Source organism: Mirounga angustirostris, unplaced genomic scaffold (assembly GCF_029215605.1).
Source record: "Mirounga angustirostris isolate CCGP_5_RB_7025 unplaced genomic scaffold, mMirAng1.0.hap1 SCAF_6, whole genome shotgun sequence".
NCBI classification, from domain to species: domain Eukaryota; kingdom Metazoa; phylum Chordata; class Mammalia; order Carnivora; family Phocidae; genus Mirounga; species Mirounga angustirostris.
In genome coordinates, this window is record NW_026991714.1 from 126,023,653 (window position 1) to 126,049,870 (window position 26,218).

Consider the following 26,218-nt stretch of genomic DNA (forward strand, 5'->3'; position numbering starts at 1 on the left):
TCTCAGCCTCCCTCCCACAGGACTCTCCCTGAGTCCAGATAATCTTTAAACTCAAGCACATGGATTTTACCTTAACTAGGGATTAAAAAAAAAACTATATTTTCTCCTTGTGATGGTAATAAGTCTTCAGAGATGTTATTTATGGACCAACATTGCTATCAGTGGTACAAATATTATTTTTAAATTATTAGTTCTTGGCAGCCTCTTGTAATAGTATCCCATAAAATCAAAAAATGAAATAGAAGGTCTAAAGTATCTTAACCTTCTTTTATATACTCCAAGAGACACAGAGCTACAACTAAACTTATTAAGTTCCTACTATGTAGCACAGAAAATCATGTTCACTACCTCATTTAGCCTGAACATTGTGAAATAGGGTAAATAACATTATTTGTCCAGAGCCACTTAACTAGTACCTGCAGAACAAAAACTGAACAGATGACTCCAGACTTCTAGTCCACAATTATTTCTAAAATACTCACAGCTTCATCAATCTACAAATAAGGGTTTTTTTTAAGGTTTTATTTATTTATTTGAGAGAGAGAGAACATGAGCAGGGGGAGAGGGAGAAGCAGACTCCCCACTGAGCAGGGAGCCTGATGCAAGGGGCTCTATCCCAGGACCCCGGCATCATGACCTGAGCTGAAAGCAGATGCTGAACTGACTGAGCCACCCAGGTGCCCCTACAAAAGAGTTCTTTAAAGCCACATGAGAGACTATGGACTCTGAGACACAAACTGAGGGTTTTAGAGGGGAGGGGGGTGGGGGGATGGGTTAGCCCGGTGATGGGTATTAAGGAGGGCACGTACAGCATGGAGCACTGGGTGTTATGTGCAAACAATGAATCATGGAACACTACATCAAAAACTAATGATGTACTGTATGGTGACTAACATAAAAAAAAAAAGCCACTTCCTGTGATTCTGGCCTAATTTGCTGTTTCCTTAAAAAGTAGAGTTGTTCTAATTTAAAAAAAAAAAAAAAAAAAAAAAGGACACAAAGTCTCCTATACATGTTCCTTTTGGTATTCTGTGCTCCATTCCCTATTGTGATGTTTCTTGATAGCTTTGCCAACATATTTGTCTGTCCCAGCTGCTTCTAGTTTACCCTTTTATGGGGGCATGAATGCCATTATTACGTCCCTAATTCATATGTCTTGATGTTGCAGTTCTGCCGTATCTTTTTTTTCTGGTTTCTTTGCCATATACTCTTTCAATAAAGGACATGTTACTTTGTTCATTAACTTAAAACAAATTCACTATGGGTTTTTAATTCTCTGAGCTTTCCTTTTAAATGTTCTTTAACTCAAAAGTTGCTTTCATCTTTGTTACATGCATGAACTCAAATGCTAAGAATCCTGAGGTTTCCAAACAAACCCTTTTAGACAGTGTTTTGAAAGTATATTCTTCAGATCATTCCAGTCTCAAGACATGTAGAGAAAGTGGGGAGGAAGAGGAGAAAGGGTTAGTGGTCAAAAAACCACATTCTATATCCACCTCATTGAAATTCGTATGTATATCAGCATATTAAAAGCTCTGATACGTCCCTCAGTGAAAAAATGGTTTTACTCAGTATGTCCCAAACTGGCTTAACCAGGCAATCTTTCTCTCTGCGCCCCCCCAACACCTAATAACATCCCACAGAATTTACTATATGGTAAACATTAGAAAATCCAGTAAGTGTATAATGCCTACTATATAATAAGTTCTCAATATGTGGTGGCTATTATTGTAATTATTAATAAGCAGGTCAGTAAATGTCATGACTCAGCTAATCCATTACTCTAAAGACGGCAAGCTATGGTCAAATGTGTTCAATCCAAAGCACCTCCACTGACCCTTGGAAATAATGTCAGTTTACTATTTTCAATGAAAAATTCAGAGAGGAAAAATATACAGAAAATTCTCAGGAACCTGAGCATCAATAGTTCTGAAATGCTACAACTTCAGGATATCTTAAAGCACAATCAGTGATAGTTTGCAGACAGGATGGTGTGAGGGATGGAGACCAACTGAGTTTCAGAGTCAAACACTCAAAACCAACCTAGTCCTTTAAGCTTTCCTCTACCATAGTTTCTTAAGATGTAAATTGAGGGGCGCCTGGGTGGCTCAGTTGGTTAAGCGACTGCCTTCGGCTCAGGTCATGATCCTGGAGTCCCTGGATCGAGTCCCTGGATCGAGTCCCTGGATCGAGTCCCTGGATCGAGTCCCTGGATCGAGTCCCTGGATCGAGTCCCGCATGGGGCTCCCTGCTCGGCAGGGAGTCTGCTTCGTCCTCTGACCCTATCCCCTCTCATGTGTTCTCTCTCTCTCATTCTCTCTCTCCTAAATAAATAAATAAAATCTTAAAAAAAAAAAAAAGATGTAAATTGAGGAAGGGCGCCTGGGTGGCTCAGTCCTTAAGCGTCCGCCTTCGGCTCAGGTCATGAATCCAGGGTCCTGGGATCCAGCCCTGCTTTGAGCCCTGCATCGAGCCCTGCATCTGGCTCCCTGCTCCACAGGGAGCCTGCTTCTCTCTCTCCCACTCCCGCTGCATGTGTTCCCTCTCTTGCTGTGTCTCTCTCTGTCAAATAAATAAAATCTTAAAAAAATATATATATGTAAATTGAGGATATCACCACCAATTTTTGCTAAGTTGTTGTAAAAATTAGAAATAACACACCTATGACATAGCAGGCATTAAAAAGATAGATTCAGGGGCGCCTGGGTGGCTCAGTCATTAAGCGTCTGCCTTCAGCTCAGGTCATGATCCCAGGGTCCTGGGATCGAGCCCCATGTCGGGCTCCCTGCTTGGCGGGAAGCCTGCTTCTCCCTCTCCCACTCCCCCTGCTTGTGTTCCCTCTCTCGCTATGTCTCTCTCTGTCAAATAAATAAATAAAATCTTTAAAATAATAATAATAAAATAAAATAAAAAGATAGATTCACTACTTTTGTAATTCCAATCAGACTTGTTGACTTCTGAGAAGCTTAAATTATATAATATAGATATGGCCATGTGAACTCACTTCATTCTCCAAAATGGACATTTCTTGAAAAGTATAGCCCATTCCACCCCCCAAGAATTCCTCTCAGCTCTATAACTAGCTATCTATCATAACTGTTAAAGTTTCTGCATAATATTTTCCTGAAAAAACTAATAACAACTTTTTAAAATTTTTTAAACTTCTGAATATACATTCTCATGGTTTAAGAAGCAAAACATCATAAGTAGGCATATAAAGTTTCCCTCTCAACCTTTTATTCATCCTATGCCCCTGCCTGCGTCCATTCCTAGATCATCACTTTTATGTTTCCCTCTTAAATTTCTTTATGCAAATACATGCTATTATCAAAGTGTATAGATATATTTTTTCATTTTTTTAAATTTTTTGCGTTAAGTGTTTAGTACATTGATTTTCATTCTTTCTTGACTGAGATAATTACTTAAGGCTCCAAGTTTTCCTATGAGCACTGCTTTAGTTTATCCCATAGATTGTGACATCTTGTATTTTCATTACCATTGTTTTCTAAAAATGTTTCACTTAAGATTGTATTTTCTGTTTGACTCAGGAATTGTTTGAGAGAGATTTTTTGAGTTTTTATTTCTTGGGTTTTTGGTGTGGTTTTTGTTTTTTTGTTTTTTCAATTTCCAGGTTGGGGCAGGGTTTCATTGCTGTTGTTTTTGTATTAATTTCTAGTTTTATTGCATTATATACTTATTCTTCAGGAAGTATACTGATATTTGTGAACTTTTTACAAACAAGTTCAGAGAATATTCCACGGAGCACTCAAAAAGATGGTATATTCCCTATTTCAAAGCAAAAGTATATATGCATACTTATATACATATACATTTCTGTATTTACACATATTTTTGGTGTCTACTTGATCTATGTTGAACTGAAAAGTGAAGTAGTGAATACTAATGTTTCCAATTATTTTCCTTTTCCTTCTTAAATCTCTTGTCCTTTTATCTCTCAAATTTCTGCTTTAGGAATATTGTTTGGAGTTATTTGGCACATAGCTTTTATTGCACTTTGTATTTATTAGCATGGTAAAGTCTGCTTTGATTAATACTTTTTAGCCTAACATTCACTTTTCCTGATATTTCTATTTGACTCCTACTCTTTTTGATATTTGCCTAGTATACTTTTTTAAACAGCTTTAAATCACATACCATACCACCCACCCATTTAAATTGTACAATTAAATGGTTTATAGAATATACACAGAATTGTGCAACCATACCACATTCAATTTTAGAACATTGTCATCACCTCAAACAGAAACTCTATACTCATCAGCAGTCATTCCCCATTTCCTCCCAAGCCTCCAGCCCTAAAAGACCACCAGTCTACTTTCCGTCTCTATTGATTTGACTATTCTGGACTTTTCATATAAATGTAATTACACAAAATGTGGCATTTGTGACTAGCTTAGCATAATACTTTCAAGATTGATCCATGTTATAGAGCGGACCTAATTGTTTATTTACTCACCATTTTTGGATATTTGGGTTGTTTCTACTTTTTGGCTATTATGACTAACGCTGCTATGAATATTTGTGAACTAGTTTTTGTGTGGACATCCTAATACACTTTTCCCATGCTTTTATCTTCAATCTTTCTGAATCACATTTATTTTTTTAATTTTATTATGTTAATCACCATACATTACATCATTAGTTTTTGATGTAGTTTTCCATGATTCATTGTTTGCATATAACACCCAGTGCTCCATTCAATACGTGCCCTCTTTAATACCCATCACCAGGCTAACCCATTCCCCCACCCCCATCCCCTCTAGAACCCTCAATTTGCTTCTCAGAGTCTATCATAGTCTCTCATGGTTCGTCTCCCCCTCTGATTCCCCCCCTTCATTTTACCCTTCCTACTATCTTCTTCTTTTTTTTAAACATATAATGTATTATTTGTTTCAGAGGTACATTTTAAAGTACTTTTCTCGTATACAACATAGTATGGTTTAGCCTTAATGGAGCAGTCTGAAGATTTTTTTAGTAGATGAGTAAAATCCATAAAAAAAAAAAAAGAAAATTAAAATCATCCATACTGTACCACTTAGATATAAACAGTATTTTTTTACATATCTTCTTCAGATCTTCATAAAATTATATCCCTTTTTAAAACAAAATTGAAATCATTGAGCAGTTGGTTTTGTAATATGATGGGTTTTTTCTTAATATCATGCCATAAATATTTTTCCTTTTCATAAAAAAATCCAATTTAATAGCTGCATAACATTCCATTGAACATACAATAGTACATAATTTAAAAATTTGTTATTTTATCCAGCATTCTATTATATTTTGTCAACAATGAGAATAATTGTATAACTAAAATTTATTGAATCTTAACACATGTCAGACACTTTTCTAAGTGCTTTACTTTTTTAGTTCTCATAATTCTATGGGGTAGATGATAATTTGTTGCCAATTTTAGAGATGAGAAAATGAGGTCTACAGTTGTTAAATAACTTTCCCACTGAAACTAAGAATGTCCTTAATATGTGGTCCCCTTCTACTTTATTAATTCATTCTTCTATATAGTCTAGGTTTTATACACTTCTTAGTTTATCTCTTTTGAGTTGACTGATGAAACATTTGTAATTGGGGACAATCCATACTGTGAGACACTGAAATATCTTCCAGGAATTGTGTTTTCTCTAGACTGTAAAAATTGGAATAAATGTTTTTCTTCCCCACAGGAGAAAAAAAATCCTTGTGATTAAAGAACTTTTATATCTCCTGAATCCCAATAAAGCTAATAAGCAAAGCCTCTTTTACGTTGTTAAGAGGCATTTGGTTATTTCAGTATTATTAGAAAACTCCATGTCTTTATGGAATATGTTTTTAGGTTTCTCTAAAAATTCTGGAAAATAACTGACCCATCCCAATTAGTTCTATAGTTTTCTTTCCAAAGTTAACTAGCATTCTCTTCTCACACACTAATTATTTCCACTGACAAAATCACAAGGTCAAAAATTTTTATTTTGCTATAAGGTTACAAATTTCTTTTTACAGTGATAGGTACTTTGCAATGGTAATCTATACAAACTATTTTCTAAAACACAACAGAGTTAATACCCAGAAATATCCCTTTATGATAATATTCTCTCACAATTAAATAGGATTTTATAATTTGCAAAGTACTTTGATGTACATTATTTCATTTAATCTTGAAAACAATCCTATGAGCTAGCTAGACAGAAATAATTATCACCATTTTACAGATAAGAAAATGGGTTCATGGCATGTCCTAAATCAAAACACAAGTTAAACAGAAGAACTAGAAATGAACACAGGTCTTCTGCCTTTCAAAAATGCAGATAGGAAAAGTCACTGTCTCCTCATGAAGTTGCCAAGACTCTGAAGTAGGGGTGGGGAGCTTCTTCAGCTATAACTTATTGTTGGAAGCTTATTCCTCCCCCGAGTCTGCCTTTCTTTTCCATCTTTTCCATTTTCAAATCTGATCCAATCCTATCCCTTCATCATTAAATTCTGATGCAAGATACAAGTGAGTGAAAAATACACACCTCAAGCCCTGACTATAAATGATAGAGAACAAACTGAGGGTTGATGGAGGGAAGTGGGTGGGGGATAAGCTAGATGGGTGACTGGTATTAAAGAGGGCACCTGTGATGAGCACTGGGTGTTGAATGTAAGTGATGAATCACTGAATTCTACTCCAGAAACCAATATTGCACTGCATGTTAACTAATAACATTTAAATTAAAAAAATACAACTCAGGCTGATTTCGTGGGTGTTCAAAATGGTTTGGTAGATATCCAGCTAAATTCAGGGGACCAGTTGAAATGGGGTCCCCTACTCCTCTGCCATCTTGCCCCAGACCATGAGAGACTCTGGGAAACAAACTGAGGGTTACAGAAGGGAGAGGGGTGGGGATATGGGGTAGCCAGGTGATGGGTATTAAGGAGGGCAGGTGTTGTGATGAGCACTGAGTGTTATACACAACTAATGAGTTGTTGAACACTACATCAAAAACTAATGATGTACTATATGTTGGCTTACTGAACATAATAAAATTAATTAATTAATTAATTAACTAACCAAACAAAATACACACCTCATATTTTTAAAGAGCCTACATACTTAGCAAATACCCTGGATTTCAAGTCCAGTGGTTTTTATCCTTCCTTTCACAGGGCTTGAATCTCTATTATGATTACCTTAATATAACATAACAATATATACTAGATGAGTGCTTCTTATGTGCCTCTTTTATTCTTAATTCCACCTTATTACCTGAATCATTAAAGAATGCAAAACATCTCTCTCACACTGGTATTGAAGTTTGTAAAAAGCATTACTTTTTTAAAAGTTTAAACTAGCAAACCACTCCATTTATCACACTTAGAAAATCTATTCTGAAATTTCTGTAAGAAAAAAAATCTTAGAATCAGCTTCAGTTATGATCATCATTTTATTAATGTAGATTTTAACAGGGTTTGGGGCAATTTACATACAAGTTAATGACATTTTATCAATAATATTTCACCAACCATTTTTTAAACCTGCATCAGCTGACTGAAGTGCTAGGGTCCTCATGAACTGCTTTAAGAGCAATTCTGATTTTAATGTAAGAGAAAAATGAATGGTATAAATTTAAAAATTAAAAAACAATATTTTTATGTTTTAAACCCCTATTCTTTTTTCCAATGTTTGATTAACAATAGTTGCCACTTACTTGAGGACTTACAATAAACTGGGCACCGTGTTAAGCTCTAAACCTACATATTACTTAATCTTCACATCAATCCTATGAAATAGATACTATTATTATCCCCATTTTATAGCTGAGGCTTAAAGAAGTGATTTTCCAGGGGCGCCTGGGTGGCTCAGTTGGTTAAGCGACTGCCTTCAGCTCAGGTCATGATCCTGGAGTCCCGGGATCGAGTCCTGCATCAGGCCCCCTGCTCAGCAGGGAGTCTGCTTCTCCCTCTGACCCTCCTCCCTCTCATGCTCTCTGTCTCTCATTCTCTCTCTCTCAAATAAATAAAAATAAAATCTTTAAAAAAAAAAAAAAAGAAGTGATTTTCCAAAGCCCGACTGTTGATAAAGTCAGAATTCTAGTCCTGTTGCCTTTCTGACTCCTAAATTTAAGAAATTACTACTCTTCACTAATTTTTTTTGAACATGTCTCATGTTCTTTTCTCTGACATTAATCTGATAATAGCCTAGGTATCTTTTGAAATAGAGTATTTAAACTTTCCCTTAAGCAGCTCCATTAGTTCTGAAAGGCTAACTATACCATTATAAATTAATACTTTCTACTCTGATTTTTTTAATGTAATTTTTAAAAACTTTCCATCATTGGTTTTCTATCCTTTAATCATTTCTCAGCTAATTCAGAAAATGAGTTAGTGTTCTCTCCATAGACTCCTTTCCTAAAAGAACCATGCCCTCTCTACCTCAACCAACACTAACAATTGAATTTCACATTTGTTATTGAGTAGTTTTAAATATTTTTTATATTGATTGGCATTTATTCTTAGATCAATAATCTAATCTTAGATCAACTAAAACACTTTGTTTTAGTTACCCTGGAAATCAAGAATATATATTCAACTTCTTTTACTCCATGGCTTCTAGCATTGTGCCTTATATACATTTGATTTTTGGTCAATAAATGGCTGATTGATAAAAGACTACTCAAAAATCCAAGAGCATATTATTGGAATTTTCATGGAACTATGAATGTACATTCAACATATATCTCCCAGGGACTTGCACACTGAACATACTAGGTTTTCTTGGAATGAAGAAGGGGAACAAAGTGAACACTAAGTATCTCCTGGACTCATCTTTCTAAAAGGATATCCCATTAGCCTTTAGCAAATATTAATATTCCACAAAGAAGCAAGATAGTACTAATAGTAAGGAAACCTTTTTAGCAGCTTAAATCTGTTTTGCTTTTTCAAAGAGGACATAAAAATTTTTATCTAACTCCAATAAAATAACATTCCTCTCTAAATGAAGAAATTATAAATAACTGAAGCAGATGACATTGCATGTTTCTTCTTTGAGAGATGCTTCAGAGCTACTGAAGAGTTAAAAGAAGATACTGTCATTGTGAACTACAAGACAGGAAACAGCTAAGAACAAAGAGACACAAAACTAGGCAGTTGGAGAACAGACTTGTGCTGAGAGGATCTGAGAGTCTGTTAAAAAGCTTACTGTGTTCAGAGAGATTAGCAGGAAAGTACTAAGCAGGTATTTCATAACTTCAGACTAACCAGCATAAACTAAAAGAGGTCACACTGAAAATGATCTGCAGCAACCCACAAGGAAGAGAAAGAGGAGAAACTGTTTAGAGAAAAAAAAAAAATCAGTTATTTTAGAGTAACACAGCATACCCGTCCTATTCAGAAATGTTTCTTCTGATTTCTCTCTATATACTATTTCATGACTAATTTATATTATCAACTAGGTAAACAATTATAATTCTATTAAAAATATAAACATATGGCAAAAGAATATTGTTTCTCTCCATTGTCTATGCCTAAAATCTAATCATTACCTTAAAGAGAGACCATATTAGCAACTACCATCCAGCCACCAAAAATTAAGATACAAGACCTAAGGAGAATTTTAAATCCCTCTTGGATTTATCCTGTAGGCTTAATCCTCTTAACATGAAGTGGTTTCTTACATTGGAGACTCCTGTAACTGACACCTTTACTATAGGAACTTGGAAGTCTCAGTATGCCTTAAAGGGTTAAATGATGTATCACATATTCAATAAAATTAAACAGACCTGTACCTCTGAAACAAATAATATATTATATGTTAAAATAAAAAAGAAGAAGAAGAAGATATTAGGAAGGGAAAAATGAAGGGGGGGAAATCAGAGGGGGAAATGAACCATGCGAGACTATGGACTCTGAGAAACAAATTGAGGGTTCTAGAGGGGAGGGGAATGGGGGGATGGGTTAGCCTGGTGATGGGTATTAAAGAGGGCATGTATTGAATGGAGCACTGGGTGTTATATGCAAACAATGAGTCATGGAACACTTCATCAAAAACTAATGATGCAATGTATGGTGATTAGCATAATATAATAAAATAAAATTTGTTTTAGTTACCCTGGAAATCAAGGGTATTTTTCAAGATTTTTCAGTCTGAATTTTCAATCAATCCAAAAAAAATTAAACTGTATTTTCTCATTCATTTTACAATTCATATTCTTCCTTCAAGACTCAGGTACTTCCCTATTCCCCAGACCAAGTTACTCCAGGTACTGACATCTGAGAGTAGAGCACTTCTCTCCTTGTGTCATTGTAGATCTGCCTGTCAGTCACACCTGCAGACAGCAGGCTTATCTGGGGCTGAAACACTGATGTGTTCACCTCCACATTGTTAGTGCCTACCACTGCATTAGACAGACTGGCCCCTCAATAAAATTTTTGGAGTACATATATAAACTAATTCTTTAATTGTATAATTCTTTTTTAATTGGATAGAAGATATTTCCAGGAGAGATATTTTGCAGGGTAGTAGGAGGAGCAAGGAACTCAATTAGTCCCATCTAAGCAACCGTGTGTCCCTGAACAAGTAGCCTCAGTTTCTTTACCTGTAATGTGGCAGGGTTGGACTAGATTTCTAATAACACTCCCAGCTATAAATTTATGTTTAATTTGGAAAATTTATCTGGTTAGCTTTTTATGAGTTTCTTGGAATTCTTGCCTAGAGTACTAAATGCTGAAATGACTTCAGCCATGCAAACAAAAGAGTTACGCCCAACTGGCACAGGGTGGAATGGATTATTTCCCAGCCAAAAATGGGGTTCCATTTCCATGATGTATCACTCCAAAAATGGAATGATAATGCTAAACAGGAAGCTCTTGTGTTATATGGGCCTAGTTCTTTACTGCCTCCTCTTATGAGAAAAAAAATGGAATAAAGTGACAGCATTGAATGCCCCCCAAACACTCCAGAATGTGTTTTGGCTGCATAACAAATGTGGGCCCTGTTTTTCTCTTCCATTAGCCTCTTCAACAAAGAGGCTGAAAATGACATGAAGAAAAACTTCCCATACACTGGATTGGATACTGCCAGCACATGAAAAAAAAGAAGAAGAAAAAAAAAGGGACTCATCACAGATACAATTAAGTTGGAAGAAATAAAATTAGGGGCACCTGAGTGGCACAGTTGGTTAAGCCTTGGTTTCTGCTCAGGTCATGATCTCAGGGTCATGAGATTGGGCCCCACGTTGGGCTCTGCCCTCAGCTCGGAGTCTGCTTGAGATTCTCTCTCCTTCTCCCTCTGCTCCCCCTGCTCAAGCTTTCTCTTGCTCTCTCTCAAATAAATAAATCTTAAAAAAAAAAAAAGAAAGAAAAGTAGTAAACATTATTGTTGAATATGAGACTGGTTGTGTGAGGTCCCATGAAAATCAGATTCTGCAAATCTACTCCAATGGAGAATCAAGAAATACAGGCCTGGGAGAAAATGATGTGATGGAGACAGGAGCATAAAAAACAATCTTTAAGGAAGACAGGCCAATTTATTCTCCAAAAATCATATGCTAGTAAATAAGTTTGTGTTATAAGCAAACATCTCTTAAACACCATATATAGAATTCTCTAACTCGAAGACACAAGAATGTTAATTTGGGGGTTTCTCTCCTAAGAAAATATTATCATGAAGCTACTTCTGAAGAAAAAGGCATTCTCCTTAGCATTAGTTTCCTGTACTCTTTCCTGCTTAGCATATGCTCTACTTTTGAGTAGGCCTGCTTGAAAAGGAGATTGGTTTTCAGCTCCAGGTTGGCTCTTCAGCCCAAAGTTTCCTCTGAAGAGAAAGGAGGAGCAGCCACAGGACCAATGTGGAAACTGCTCCTCAAGGTGTGTATAGAAGCTCCACCCTTGACACGTACACCATGACAGGTATATCTCCGTGCCTTAGGAACATAGAATAATAAGCATCCTCCCCTGTTCTAAAATGAAGTATGACTTCAATGCTCAGGAAAGAATAAGAATTTATCAAGAAGACTCCTCTATATAATGATGGAGTCCCATTTTCAGGAAATACGGAAGTTGGCAATTGAAAAGGTTTTTACTGGCTTAAATGAACACCTTACTTAAATCCTGATGATAGAAGAAAAATATTTTTATTCCATCTGTCTTTTATTAATGGATTAGGAAACCCAAAAATTCTACTGAAATTACCCAAAAGATTCCTAAAAGCATCATTCAAATCTTCACTATTAGTCATTTTTCCTTTCGTAAGACAGAAATCTCTGACAAGTTTGTAGAGGATCAACAAATTCACTTGTGAAATACATACCACAATGTATGTAGAGAGAAGGAAGATAATTTTTTGATGAATCAAAATTTTTTATATTATCCCAAATTAAAAATTAAGAATACAGAGGATTTCTGGACCTACTTGATCATTCTCTTATAGTGTCTCTTGAAGAGTAGAAGTTCTTAATTTTAAGGAAGTTCAACATTTCATTTCATAACTCATGCTATTGACCAAACCCAAGGTCACCTAGATTTTCTTCTATAAACTTCAAGAAGTTTTACAGCTTAATGTTTTACTCTTGGATCTATGATTCATTCTGAGTTAATTTCTGTGAAACGTGAAGGGTCTGTTTCTAGATTTTTTTTAAAAAAATGTGGATGCCTAGTTGTTTCAGCAGAATGTGTTGAATTACTTTCCTCTTGTCAAAGATCAGTTTGTCAAAGACCAGATCAGATATTTGTGTGGGTCTACTCCTGAGCTCTCTATTCCATCCCATGATCTATTTGTCTATTCTTTCACCAGTATCACATTATCTTGATTACCACAACTTTACAGCAAGTCTTAAAGTTGGGTAGTGTCAGTCCTCTGACTTTGTTCCTCCACAGCATTGTGTTGGCTATTCTAGGTCCTTTGCCTTTCCATATAAACATTGGTGTGTAATTTTCGGTTCATAATTTTGTATCCTTTGTCTTAAAGAGGGCAAATAAAATTCTATAAACTACAGATCCCACAAAACCAGAACCTACCTTTATGTGACAATTCAAGCCACAAGTGTAAATTAAAACCTGGAGGAAGAAAACAGAAAGTGAGGCCCTGATGTATATATCCTCACACAAGCAAAAGAGAGAGATGAGAAAAAAGAACCAGAAGAAGAAAGAAAGATTGAGATCCTCCAAGTTGCTCAACAATTCTAATTCCAAACCACATCTGCAGGTACATACATATCTCTAATTCTAGTGTACCAAAAAAAAAGATACTTACTTGTAAACTGATTTTTTTTATTTGAAAGCACCAGAGGCTGCCAACAAATCTGAAGAAAATGCTCCTGTGCTTTTCCCTTTTAGTTTGCCAAAAAGTCCTTAACTTCTGAAATAAGTGCTAACCAGAATTTTTATGGAAAAGCAAAAACTCAAAGATCATTAGCACCACTTCCTTCTGAAGACCTTTCTGATTCCCTTAGGTCAATCCAGACTATTCCTCTAATATAGCCCTAATCACAGTGAGCTACAATTGTTTGCATGTTTGTCTCCTTATTGTACTATACTTTCAGGGAGGGCAGGGATCAAATCAAATCTTATCTACATATCCCCAGTGGACAGCACAGTACTAGCACACAATAGGTGCTCAGATATGGTTTGAATGAATATTAACAAAAGGCAGAGACTATGATTCCAAATTTATAAATGAGGAAGCTGAGGCTTGTCCCAGGGTACATGTGAAGCAAATGGCGAAGCTGAAATCCAGGTCTCTCAACTCTAAAAATATCTCCCTAATATATTAACCATCAATCACTGTAACAATAATATATTTTAAAACACTGATCACCTGAGAATCAAGTGGCTATTCCAAATGAACAAAATGTTATTTTTCCCTGATGCGTAGTACAATTTATCACTTCCTACTCCCACCATACTTTCACTCACCCAGATTATGTGTGAAGCTTTATCTGCAGACCTGTGAGTTTTCTTCATACTAAGGAAAGGAACAGGTAAACTATAACAGCTGAAGCTATTGCATTCAAAGGAAATAGGCCAAAAACTAAAGAAATTGTAGGATGGTGGCATTTCTCCTCTTCAGAACCCTAACAGAGACTAGAGCTGTTCTAGGGGGAAAGGGTGACAAGCATGTTCATGTGCCCATGCCCCTATGATCTCTATAAATATCTACTTCCTCCAAAGCCTCAGCCCTTACACACACACACACACACACACACACACACACACACACATCCCAGATGCATGAAAAACTTTAGTCCTGACAACAATCATGAAACTTAAGGACTTGCTTCTTTTGAAATCTATTTAGCTCTTTTTCACTTTGCATTGTGATAGTACCCAAGACATGAGCTTATTTATGGAAGATTCCCTGAAGGACAATCTCTTTATTAATAATAACAACATAATAATTATAACACAACATAACTCTCATTGAGTGTATGGCTCTGTATTAATCACTTCATAATATTAATCTAAACCTCACAAACCATGTAAAATATTACCTTCCCTATTTCAAAAATGGGAATGAGATGAAGTAGTTTCCCCAAGCTCCACACAACTAGTACATGGTCAGCACAGGATCAAAACCTGGGTCTGGTTAACCCTAAAGTTTCTGCTCACATCTATCCTCTTACACTACTTTGAGGAACAAAGAACTTCATAGGTTGGTGGTCTCCAAATTTTTTTGATTGTATATGAGTAAAACATTTTTATCATAAACCATCCATATATAAGTATTAATATATATGAAATATATAATTGCATATATGTAATACATACATATATTACAGATGCACTTATTGCAGTTGTATTTTAGTTACATCACAAAACATAGGTCAAAATGGAAACTCCTAATTAATCAGCTAAAAATTAAATAGGCAATATTTTAAAGTTGTTTTATTTTGATAATGGTTCAAAATCCTTTTTTTCTCCTATTTAAAAAATAGTAATAATAATATCTGGACATTATAAAACTTTCAATAGGACACATTATTGAAAATAATATGTAAATTCAATTAATTACAATTTTCAAATAGTCTTCTTGATAATTCAGAAATTTTTTGGATAACTTCTTTTCAGATTATTTTTACCAAATTATGTGACTGAAAAAGACTGTATGTAAGTGTTGAATCACTAAATTATACACCTGAAACTAATATTACACAGTATGTTAAAAGTGGAATATAAATAAAAACTTAAAAAAAAAAAAGACAAACCATCAGCTGTGCAATTTTCTTTTTGTTCCTTTGTGCTGGCATTACTAGAACCATATTTAATCCAATTTCTTTTTTAAAAAATCTCTTTAAATCCACTTAACTGGGCATATGTGAACTGCAGCACGTTGAAATACACTGAAAATAAACTAACAGATGATGTACATTATCAATTCCTCCCAATTATGAAAATTCTCACTCCATTCTCAGAATAAATAAAAATGTATAAAACTAATAATTATCTGACAGTAATTAATTATTAGCAAAACTCTTCCACTCAATGGGGTTTTATCCGCACATCTCCTGGAGGGCTTATACACCCTCTTCCAAACCTGCCTCATCCTTGGAGATCACTGACCTAAATACTCTAAAATACACCACTGGGTTCAACCAGACCTTAGTAGAACTGTCAGCATTTAATTCATTGCCCAAAAAAATCACTTTTATTCAATTACATTTGATGTGATGCCATCAGCCTAACTGAAGGAATGTAGGAGAAACTGCTTTCATAGTGAAAGTGAGAGAACAGGAGAACTAAAGTTAAAATGAATTCAAAGGACTCCTTCTTATATCATCTTTTACAGACTATGGCTGAAAAGCAAGAAATAATCATCATTTCTGCATGTCCCCTAATACAAATACTCCTGCAGACAAGGAAGTTCATTCTGTGATTCATACAGACAAAGCTTGCATCAGCTTGGGAGAGAACTCAATCGATGCTCCCAAATCTAATTTTGAGAGAAGGAGAACATGAGCACTTTTTAAAGATATCCTTTAGTGATTATACTAATTGTCAATAGAACAAAATGTACAGTTTATATAATTATATCCTTTTTATGTTATGTGTTTTCTTATCATATTTACTGAAATGTAATTTTATGTTTATTAAATCTAAGAATAAGAAACTGAGTTTGTAAAAAACATTTTTCTCACTTATGTGATGGTTCATAAGAGGACCTACCAGCAACTGAGTGTATCTTTGTACTTAAAACCATAAAGCAGGGTGCCTGGGTGGCTCAGTTGGTTAAATGTCTGCCTTCAGCTCAGGTCAAGATCTTGGGATCCTGGGATTGAGCCCCACATGAGGCTCTCTGCTCCATGAGGGGCCTGCTTCTCCCTCCCCCTACCACCCCCCCAACTTGTGTGCTCTCACTCTCTCTCTCTCTGTCAAATAAATAAATAAAATCTTAAAAAAAAAAACATAAAGCAGCTAGAGGAAAGGAGAACTTCTAGTCATTTATTTAACCTCATGGTTGTGTGCTTGTATATGGTCACTGACTTTTATGTAGACATTTCATTATGTAGACTCATTCTAATATGTAGAATACCACCTAATTTCTGTCCTGCTCAGTATCAGAGCTTCATGTTAGGATAATCAGGAAAAGTCTAACACCAAGTAATATTCATCTAGTTAGTGTCATGCCTTCAAGGAACTCAAAATGCTTAACCAAAAAATTATGAACAATGCTTCCCACATGACATGTTTTCAGACCTTTCTTTTCTAGGAAACTGAGTGACTCTTTGTGCTTTATTTTACTGATGCTTACATACATCCTAGATAACTGAAAAATCCAAGGTTCAGAGTGGTAGGGAGATTTATCATGAAATTACCACAAGTTAACAGCAGAGCTCAAAATAGTTTCCAATTGGTTTTATCTTACCATATTTCATCAACTGACGTTTTAAATACAGACAAATTTCAGTACCAGAAAAGAAAGTGAGCTACCCAAGAGTAATATTTGCATTTGAAAATATAGTAAAATTAATCACAATAATAAATCTAACAAATATGGGATACTTACTTACACGAGGGCACTGTGCTAAAGCCTTATGCACACAATCTCATTTAATCCTCAAATAATTCTCTGAGATATGTAAGATACAAACACCATTTTATGCCTGAGGAAATCAAAGCTAAAGAGAGGATAAAAATTTGCCCAAGATAAGAAAGCTGGTAAGCGGCTGTTCTTGAGTCAAACTCAGACTGTCTGATTCCAAAGCTCACATGCTGAACGAACATAACTAGGTAGAATTAAAAATTGCCCAACCACTTGTGTATTTCTGCACCAAGGGACCACTGTGATTCCTTCATTAATAAAGACATGAAGCAGATTCATTTATAAAGTATTTCACATTCGTTATCTTATTATTCAAACACAGATCAGAACACTGTTTCTCTAGTTATAACATACTCTGAGATGATGATTCCCAAAAGTAACTCCAAAAAGAAAAGCAATGCATATATTACTGCCAACCTATTAATGATGGGGACACTGATGCTTAGAAAATACTAATGACTGATTACACAGCTGCAAAGTCTCAGCTAAGAGAGGCCTTCCCTGATTGCCATATCTAAAGTAGTCTTTGCTCCAAACCTGTCAACCTCATCACTGTCAGAGTGATGTCATGGTAGTTCGACTGCTAAGAGATATGCAGATAAAAAGTGCCCTGGGAGAGATGGAAAACCAGAGCCAGACTCACTAAGTGGAAAAACAAAACAAAACAACACTGCTAACCTGCTGCCCAGAGACAAGAGTTGATGGGAAGTGGCCAGGGAGAAGTGGTGAGAGGGGCTGCAAGACATCTAGAATTCAGGCAAGCCATGTGGCCAAGAGGCTGGATGTACAAGACCCAAATATCACCACAGAGCAGAACCACACACCATGATAAAACCTGGTTCTGAGCTAGGAACACCAAGGGCAAAAGAGACCATAGCCAAACTGCTAGCCTGCCAGGAAGAGAAATACAGAAAACAAAAACAAAATTTAAAGACTACTAAACTACGCACTCAACAAAAATAAATTTTAAAAGTCCAAGAATACATTTTTTGCAATATACATGACAAAGGATTACTATCACTGATATATAAAAAGGATCTTATAATTCAATAAGAAATCGACCAATAACCCAATAAAGCGGGCTAAAGAATGGACAATTCGTAGAAGAAATAAAAATGACAGTTAACCTCATTAGTAATCAATGAACTATAATTAGAAACAATGTCATATCAATTATAATCTATTACACTAACACATATAAAAAGAAAATAATTGGCGTTAGCAAAAAACAAATTAGTTTTCTCTTACACACTGTTGGTATAAGTATAAATTGACATGACCTTCCTAAAAGTCCATTTACTATTTACAAAAAAAGTCCACTTACTAAATGTATCAAAAGTTTAAATGTTCATTCCTTTGACAAAGCATTCATACTTCTAGGAAGTGTACAAAGACACCTATGTAATGATGTTCATCACAGCACTCTTTTTTTTTTTTTAAGATTTTATTTATTCATTCATTAGAGACAGAGAGAGAAAGGGGCAGAGGGAGAAGCAGGCTCCCAAGGAGCAGGGAGCCCAATGCGGGACTCGATCCCAGGACCCTGAGATCATGACCTGAGCCGAAGGCAGACGCTTAACCATCTGAGCCACCCAGGCGCCCTATCACAGCACTCTTTAAAATCATGAAAAATTAAAGACAACCATGATGTCTATCAATAAAAGATCAGTTAAATAATTACAATATACCCATAAAACAATTCTAATGTAGCCATTAAAAAGAATATAAGCCTATATTCTTTGATATAGAAAAATGTTCACAAAATATTAAGAGAAAGAATGTTACAGATAACAGGCATGTATTACATTACTTGGTTTGTATAAACTGGTATGTGTTTCCTATATGTTTATAGCTTATGTATATGAGTATATGGATAGAGATGTCTAAAAGTATATTAATAAAAATATTTTTATCTCTACTATAATCATAAAAATAATAAAGCTGCCCTCATTTTGAAAAAATATATTTTTACTTTAAAGTATTAGTTTTAGTGGATAAATATTCAGATGTTTATGAACATGAAATAATGAAGTCATTTCGCTGAAATGTGAAAAGCAACCATTATCACTATTTTTCAATATTGTTTGTGAGGTTTTTAGAAATTAAATGGAAAATACTTGGTTAAAATTTAGAAAAGAGACCAAAATCTACCTTTGTCTTTGATCAACAGCTTCTTTCTTACACTGGAAATAAGTTATAAAGAGAAAGAAATTCACTCTCAACACTAGCAAAGGTATAAAATATTAAAGAATAAGTTAAACAAAAAAGGTACAGGAAAAAAATTTATGAAATATTTTCAAATGACATAAAACAAGAAATGAACAAGTAAAGAGATGTAACATATTTTTAAGTGGAAGACTTAATATCAGAAAAATATCAATCCCCTCCAAATCAGGATATAAACTGAATACAATTCCAATCAGAATCCAGTGATGAGTATTCTTGAACTGGAAGAAATGAGAAACTCATTTCAAAAAGTAATTATATGAGAATAGCTATGAAAACCTTGGGGGGGAAATGAGAGAGTGTTTAATAAACCTTACCAGATATCAAAACAATATAGCATTGGCACAGAAATAAAGAATAGAAAAATGACAGGGGCGCCTGGGTGGCTCAGTCGTTAAGCGTCTGCCTTCAGCTCGGGTCATGATCCCAGTGTCCTGGGATCGAGCCCCGCATCGGGCTCCCTGCTTGGTGGGAAGCCTGCTTCTCCCTCTCCCACTCCCCCTGCTTGTGTTCCCTCTGTCGCTGTATCTCTCTCTGTCAAATAAATAAATAAATAAATACATAAATAAATCTTAAAAAAAAAGAAAAATGACAGAAAATACAGTTCAGAAACAGGTGCACATATATGTGGGAGTATAATATATAACATACATGTTTCAATTTAGTGGTAAAAGAATGTTTTATTTTAAAAACTGCATTCATACCTTGGAAGAAAATAATGTGATATACTTACATCACACTAATATAAACATAAATTCCAGTTATAGTAAGAGATTAAAGCTCTAAATTAAAAACAGTAAAAAGATGAATGCTATCCAGGAAAATGGGTTTGCAATACATATGACAAAGGATTAACATTCCTAATTCACAAACAGTACTCACAAACTGATCAACACCAATTAAAAAAAAAAAAGACAAAGAATATGAATAAGTAACTCACAAAACAAAATGCAAATCAACAATAAATATGTGAAAATATACTCTCTCTGGCTATCACCAGAAAATTACAACAGTGAGATAATAGTTCTCACCTGTTAGGCTGAGAAAGATTGAAAAGAACACTGATCCCATTGCTAATGAGAATGCCAGGAAATAACTGCTCTCATACACTGTTAGTGGGAATGGGAATTGCTATCATCTTTTCTGAAAATTATCTGGCAAGATGCATCACAATTTTAAGTGCAAACCAAAAAAAATTCATAAATCAGACTTCATCAAAATTAAGACTCTGCTCTCTAAAAGAAACTGTTAAAAAAGAAAGAAAGAAAGAAAGAAAGAAGAAAGAAAGAAAGAAAGAAAGAAAGAAAGAAAGAAAGAAAGAAAGAAAGAAAGAAAGAAAGAAAGAAAGAAAGAAAGAAAGAAAGAAAGAAAAGAAAAGAAAAAGACAGGGCGCCTGGGTGGCTCAGTTGGTTAAGCGTCTGTCTTCGGCTCAGGTCAGGATCCCAGGGATGATGGGATGGAACCCTGCATCCCTCTCCTCCCTGCTCGTGCTCCCTCTCACTATCTCTGTCTCTCTCAAATAAGTAAATGAAATCTTAAAAAAAAAGAAAAAAGAAAAAAGAAAAGAAAAAGACGGGGCGTCTGGGTGGCTCAGTCAGTTAAGCATCCGACTCTTGATTTCGGCTCAGGTCATGATCTCAGGGTTGTGAGGTTGAGCCTGACATTGGGCTCTGCACTGGGCATGGAGCCCTGCTTAAGATTCTCTCTCTCCCTCTGCTCCTCCCCTCCCCACTTCCCCCCCTTAAAAAGAAAAAAAAGATTCTCTTTCTCCCTCACCCTCTGCCCCTCCCCACTCTAAAAAAAAAAAAAGGAAAAAGACAGTCACAGAAAAAAAAATATTTGCAAATCACATATCTGAAAAAGGACTTGTAGCCCAAAATATATACAGAACTCTCAAAACTCAATAGTAAGAAAACAAAACTCATTATTTTTTTTAAATGGGCAAAAGGCTTAAAACACTTTACCAAAGAAGATATATAGATGGCAAATAAACACATAAGAGATGTTCAGTACCATTAGTCATAAGGTAAATTGCAAATTAAAACCACGAGATACTACTATATATTCACTAGAGTAGCTAAAATTTAAACAACAGACAATACTAATTGTTGGAAAAATGTGGATGAACTAGAACTCTCACATCCTATTGGAATACAAGATCATTTCAGCCACTTTGGAAAACAATCTGACAGCTTCTTTTAAGTTAAAACAGACACCATGAAATCAAGCATTCCCACTCCTAGGTACTGTACTACCTAAGAAAAAGAAAAAATACATTAACACAAAGAGCTGAAAGCAAATGTTTATAGTGGCTTTATTCATAATCACTAAAAACTAGAAACAAACCAACAGAGGAAGGGATAAAAAGTTGTAGCATGTTCACAACATTAAAAATTACTCAGCAATAAAAAGGAATGAAATGCTGATATATGCAACAAGTGAATGAATCTCAAAAAGAATTATGCTAAGTGAAAGAAATCAGACACACAACCACTTTATTATTCCATTTATACGACATTTAGGAACAAATATCAGATCAGATACAACTAAAGACTGAAGGGAGGGAAAGGAGATTGCAAAGGGAGACGAGAGAACTTCTAGGGTGAGGGAAATCTGTATCTTGATGGTGGTGGTGGCTATTTGACTCTATGATATATACATTTGCCAAAATTTATTTTTTCTTATAAATTATACCACAAAAACCCTGATTTTATAAAATTTAAAAATACAAACCTTTTGACCCAGACATCCCACATTGAGAAACCTACTCTACAGAAATAAATGTGTCAACATATAAATTAATGTACATTGACAGAGAAATGGTTAAATAACGTTATACCACAGAATGTAATGCAAATAATTTAAAAGACCTGGAAATAGTCCTCCGAGCAATTATAATTTATGGGAACTAAAAGAACAGTTCTCATTCCATTGATTTGAGCCCTTTGTTCAACTAAAGTTAGAAGAATAGGCCACAACAGGGAAGTATGAGCTTCTTTTGCTCAATTCATTTGCCACAGTAACACAGTAAAGCTGACCATAGGTATCCCAATCCACTTTGGAATCTAAGACTGAAAGAGGAGGTACAAAACAAAAAGTGGCAGCAATTAACATGAGAAGAGTCCTCATTGGAAAGCATCTTAGCTAATGCCATCCATTTATAATGGTTTCCGTTCAGGCTGCCTGGTTATAGAGGGTTGACTATGACTTCACAGCACAAATAAATTTTGTTTAAATTTGACCTCATTTATGCAGAATGCTGTACAATTATAACATTGCTTGCCCTCCAGAAGCTTACGTTCTAAACAAAATCCTAGAAAATGCATTGCCCCTTAAGGCTTTTTCATTTGATTATAGGAATCTACCACAAAACGTGAATTTACACCTCAAAAAGTATGGGAGTGGGGCAAGGTGAGGGGAGATGAATAATTGAATCTGAACCTATAAAAGTTATTAATTAGCTGTCAAAATTATCTCAAGGGAATTCATTCAGCATATACACAGCAGAACATTTCCAACAAATATATAGAACATTATTACATTAAGAATCATGAGAACACAAAGAAATGGAAGAACAATCCCTGTTCTTCCTTAAAAGCTCTGGGACAACTGGAAGCTACAGAAGCATACATCCATGCACTGTGAGTCAGTGTGAAAAGTGCAGCATGTTACTTGTCACCAGTTAAAATAGTTCTATCACTGATGTTCTATTGGTCTTACTCCATCACCTTCCCAAAACCTTAGAGTTTATTTCAAAAACCCTCTAGATTATGTGAGGCTAACATTATTTCCATTGCTATGTAAATCATTTGCATGAAAACATTAAGACATGTTTAATACCATGCAAAAATACAATCCACTTTTCCAAAACTATGATATAAGGAGGAATAAATAAGATATACACATTAAAGAATTGTTATTAGTTTCTGTTAACTGGGCTGTCACTAAGGACTGCAGAGTTGTTTCCTTTTATTGATTGGTCAGAAGACCTAGAATATCATTTGCCAGCATCTGAGGAGTAGCTGTTTAAGAGAGATCATGAGCTGAAACGCAGAGTATGAAGGCATGCCTCTCACCTCAACGCTGATAGTAACATCAGCCAAAGTTGGAATATCTAAGAATGAGGGCTTGCTAGTGAGGTGGAGGGCAACAACCATCATTTTTAATATGCTTTTAACTCTCTGACATTTCACTTTATCAATTTTCTACTATGCTGACTTCATTAACTTTTTCCCATACTATGATCTTAGTTATCCAATTTTAAAATAAAGAATATACCACAACTGGCCAGGAAACAATTATGATACCCTGCTACCCATATACATGAAATAAATAATTAAATAATTATTAATGTAAATAATTGAGAAGGGTTGAGAGGAGGGCAGAAGTGTGAAGAAAATGAGCTCTTTCTGAGATTTTTGGAGGCCCAGTTTCCTCATCCTGTTCCACATAAATACTTTCATTGCAGACATTTCAAATATTATGCCAGAATTATACAAAATAAGTGGAACATCACCAAGCAGAAATCCTAAAGTAGGTGTTCTGAACATGTTGGTAAAGAAAGTCACTTCATTTGAGAGGTCTCTGCCCCTTCAACCTCACCCTCCTTACCAATATACATTCATCACTGAAAAGGGAAATATTTACAAAAGTTAGTTTAGTTATGTTTAAATATTATGTTTAGCTGTCTGGAGACCATGTTCTCAAAATTTATACAAGAAATCAAGGATTAAACTTCATAACAATTAGGAAACCACACTGTGTAAAATCAAAGACTCGGTTCAAGGACATTAAAATAGTTTTATCATTGGTGCTAAATTGAAATGACTCCATCTCTTCCCAACACCTGGAACCAAAACCTTGTGAACTTTCATGTAAACAAACCGGGGCACACCAAATGCTCTGTCTACAGCAAGGTACCACCTCTGTACACGCATTTGGGTGAAAAATGTGGAAAATGCCTGAGGACTCTTTGAAGCAGCTTGGGAGAAGTAAGAGCAGGAAAGAGGCTCTTCTCTAGGGTAAGTTTGTTTAGTGGAAAGTAAGCAAGTTGTCAGGGTAAAAGTTGACAATGTTGATTCCAACAGTTTGAACTGCGAATAAACATCCAAAGGGATTATGTTACTGAGAATTAGAAAAGATTCCATTGAACTCAATAGAACACTTGTGTTTTCAAAGATAATATGCCTTCAAGCTACATTCTGGATCCACAGTTTAGGGTTAGAATTACCTTAAGCCCTTTCTATGCCACATTAAAGAACATGGGGTCTGACCGCTTTAATATGGACCTAAAATTAAAATAAGAATGGAATAAAAAAATTTCATTTCTAATAACTGAATTAGAAAATACTAAGTACACGTACATTTGTACACTTGAGACAGAATAAAGAAATTTGGATAAAAATCTATGTTCTTGCCAAACATCTAAACTTAAACAGTTTCATTAACCAACTTAGGGAAATAATGCATTGGCCATAAATCACTTTTGAGTTTTCCCTCCTTAATGACCTATCAAAGGGCAAAAAAACAAGGCCTATACTTATGAAATCCATAATCCTCTTCTCTGCTCACCAAAGCCACATTTAAATCTGGCTTTCATCTCATGCTGTTGGGTTTTCCACCAGGTACAAGATGAAAAGTTGGAAGAGACCTGTGCTTTTTCTAAAGCAAAACAATTTGGTTGCCACTCAGCAATTCCTGGTGAAATGCCAGGAAGCCTGTAAAAAAAAGTTAAAATTTTCCTAACTTGGAGTTTACAAAAATAAGTGTGAGATGTTCATAGCCTGTCAGACATTCCATCTCTTTATTTTTTAAATATTCATAAACAAGGGGAAACAGACACTTTTGATTTGTTAAACTTTATTCAGATCAATATACGCAGGTAAGCCTTGCATGCCCTCAAGAAAATGGAGGTAACTTAAACAGCTCTTCTTAATCCATCTCAAGTCCTCCATGTTCTCACATTAGAGTCTGCTATTAGAATCTTCTCCAAAGTTTGACAAAAGCATGCAACTCACATGCTCTTTACCAGCCAAGTTTGCAGGCAGCCCTGCAAAAAGTTGCTTCTCCTTTGAGCTCTCACACAAATTCACTTCCCTCCTGGACCAAGGATGTAAGGGAGTATGGCTGTCTCATAGCCTCTTTGCTCTTAAAAAGAAAATCAAATTCTCTAGATATTTTCAAACTCCACCAGGAATAGAACATTCTCAGCTCAGCCTGTGGATCATTATCTCTTGTACATTTCATCTTTATGTTCACTGGGTTCATAGAAAGGGCATACACAGAAAAAGGAAAATAGCTGCTTCTTAGACACCAAATTTAGTAATTCTTTCAAATCTACTGGCACACATCTAAAAAGTCATATTTTTATAAGGCTTCATTAGGTTTCCATTGGTTCTGTCTTTTGAGAACACACATGCTGAGTTGCCTATAACCTCAAGCCAAAATACATCCGTAAACTACAAGAAATATTTTTTATAGGAAGACAAAAGTCATCACAATTTAAAAAGGGATATAGTGGATGGAGACAGACAGATGTGGGCTCATCTAGAGCCCACTTTAATGTCTCCCAGGCATCAAGTTGTTAACTAATGGAGGCCAACAATCTACAATACTCTAAGATTCCAGATGACTCCAATAGCCTTACCTGTTAATATGAGATTACTGTAAGTATTAGAGAATTGCTCCTTTAGAAGAACAAGATGCATCTGAGCTGCCTTCTCCCGTTGGAGCTCCAGCATAACATCAGGGTGCTGAGCAATCTTGCAGCCTTTCTGTTTATCCAGGGCAACATCACTTCGAACAATGTCTACAAAAAGAAATAAATGCAGGCAGCAAAAACAAAACAAAACAAAAAAACAAAAAACCATATACACATCGAAGTCTTGTTTCACCCAAAATGACAGAATTTATAAACTACCAGTATTTCATCAGAATGAAGAGATTCGTAAGTAATAAACCTGA

General features: G+C 35.3%; 1 protein-coding gene across 3 annotated transcripts in view; it reads right to left on the reverse strand.

Moving 5' to 3' along the window:
* Window positions 1-26,218, reverse strand: part of HPSE2 (heparanase 2 (inactive)) — a 655,327-nt gene that overhangs the window by 562,369 nt on the left and 66,740 nt on the right. For 2 of the 3 annotated variants that reach the window (XM_064593548.1, XM_064593547.1), the window contains exon 3: window positions 25,902-26,063. The exons of the other annotated variant lie outside the window; for it this stretch is intronic. In XM_064593548.1, the coding sequence (XP_064449618.1) occupies window positions 25,902-26,063 (162 nt within the window). The remainder of the gene's footprint in view (window positions 1-25,901; window positions 26,064-26,218) is intronic. 3 annotated transcript variants of the gene reach the window in all.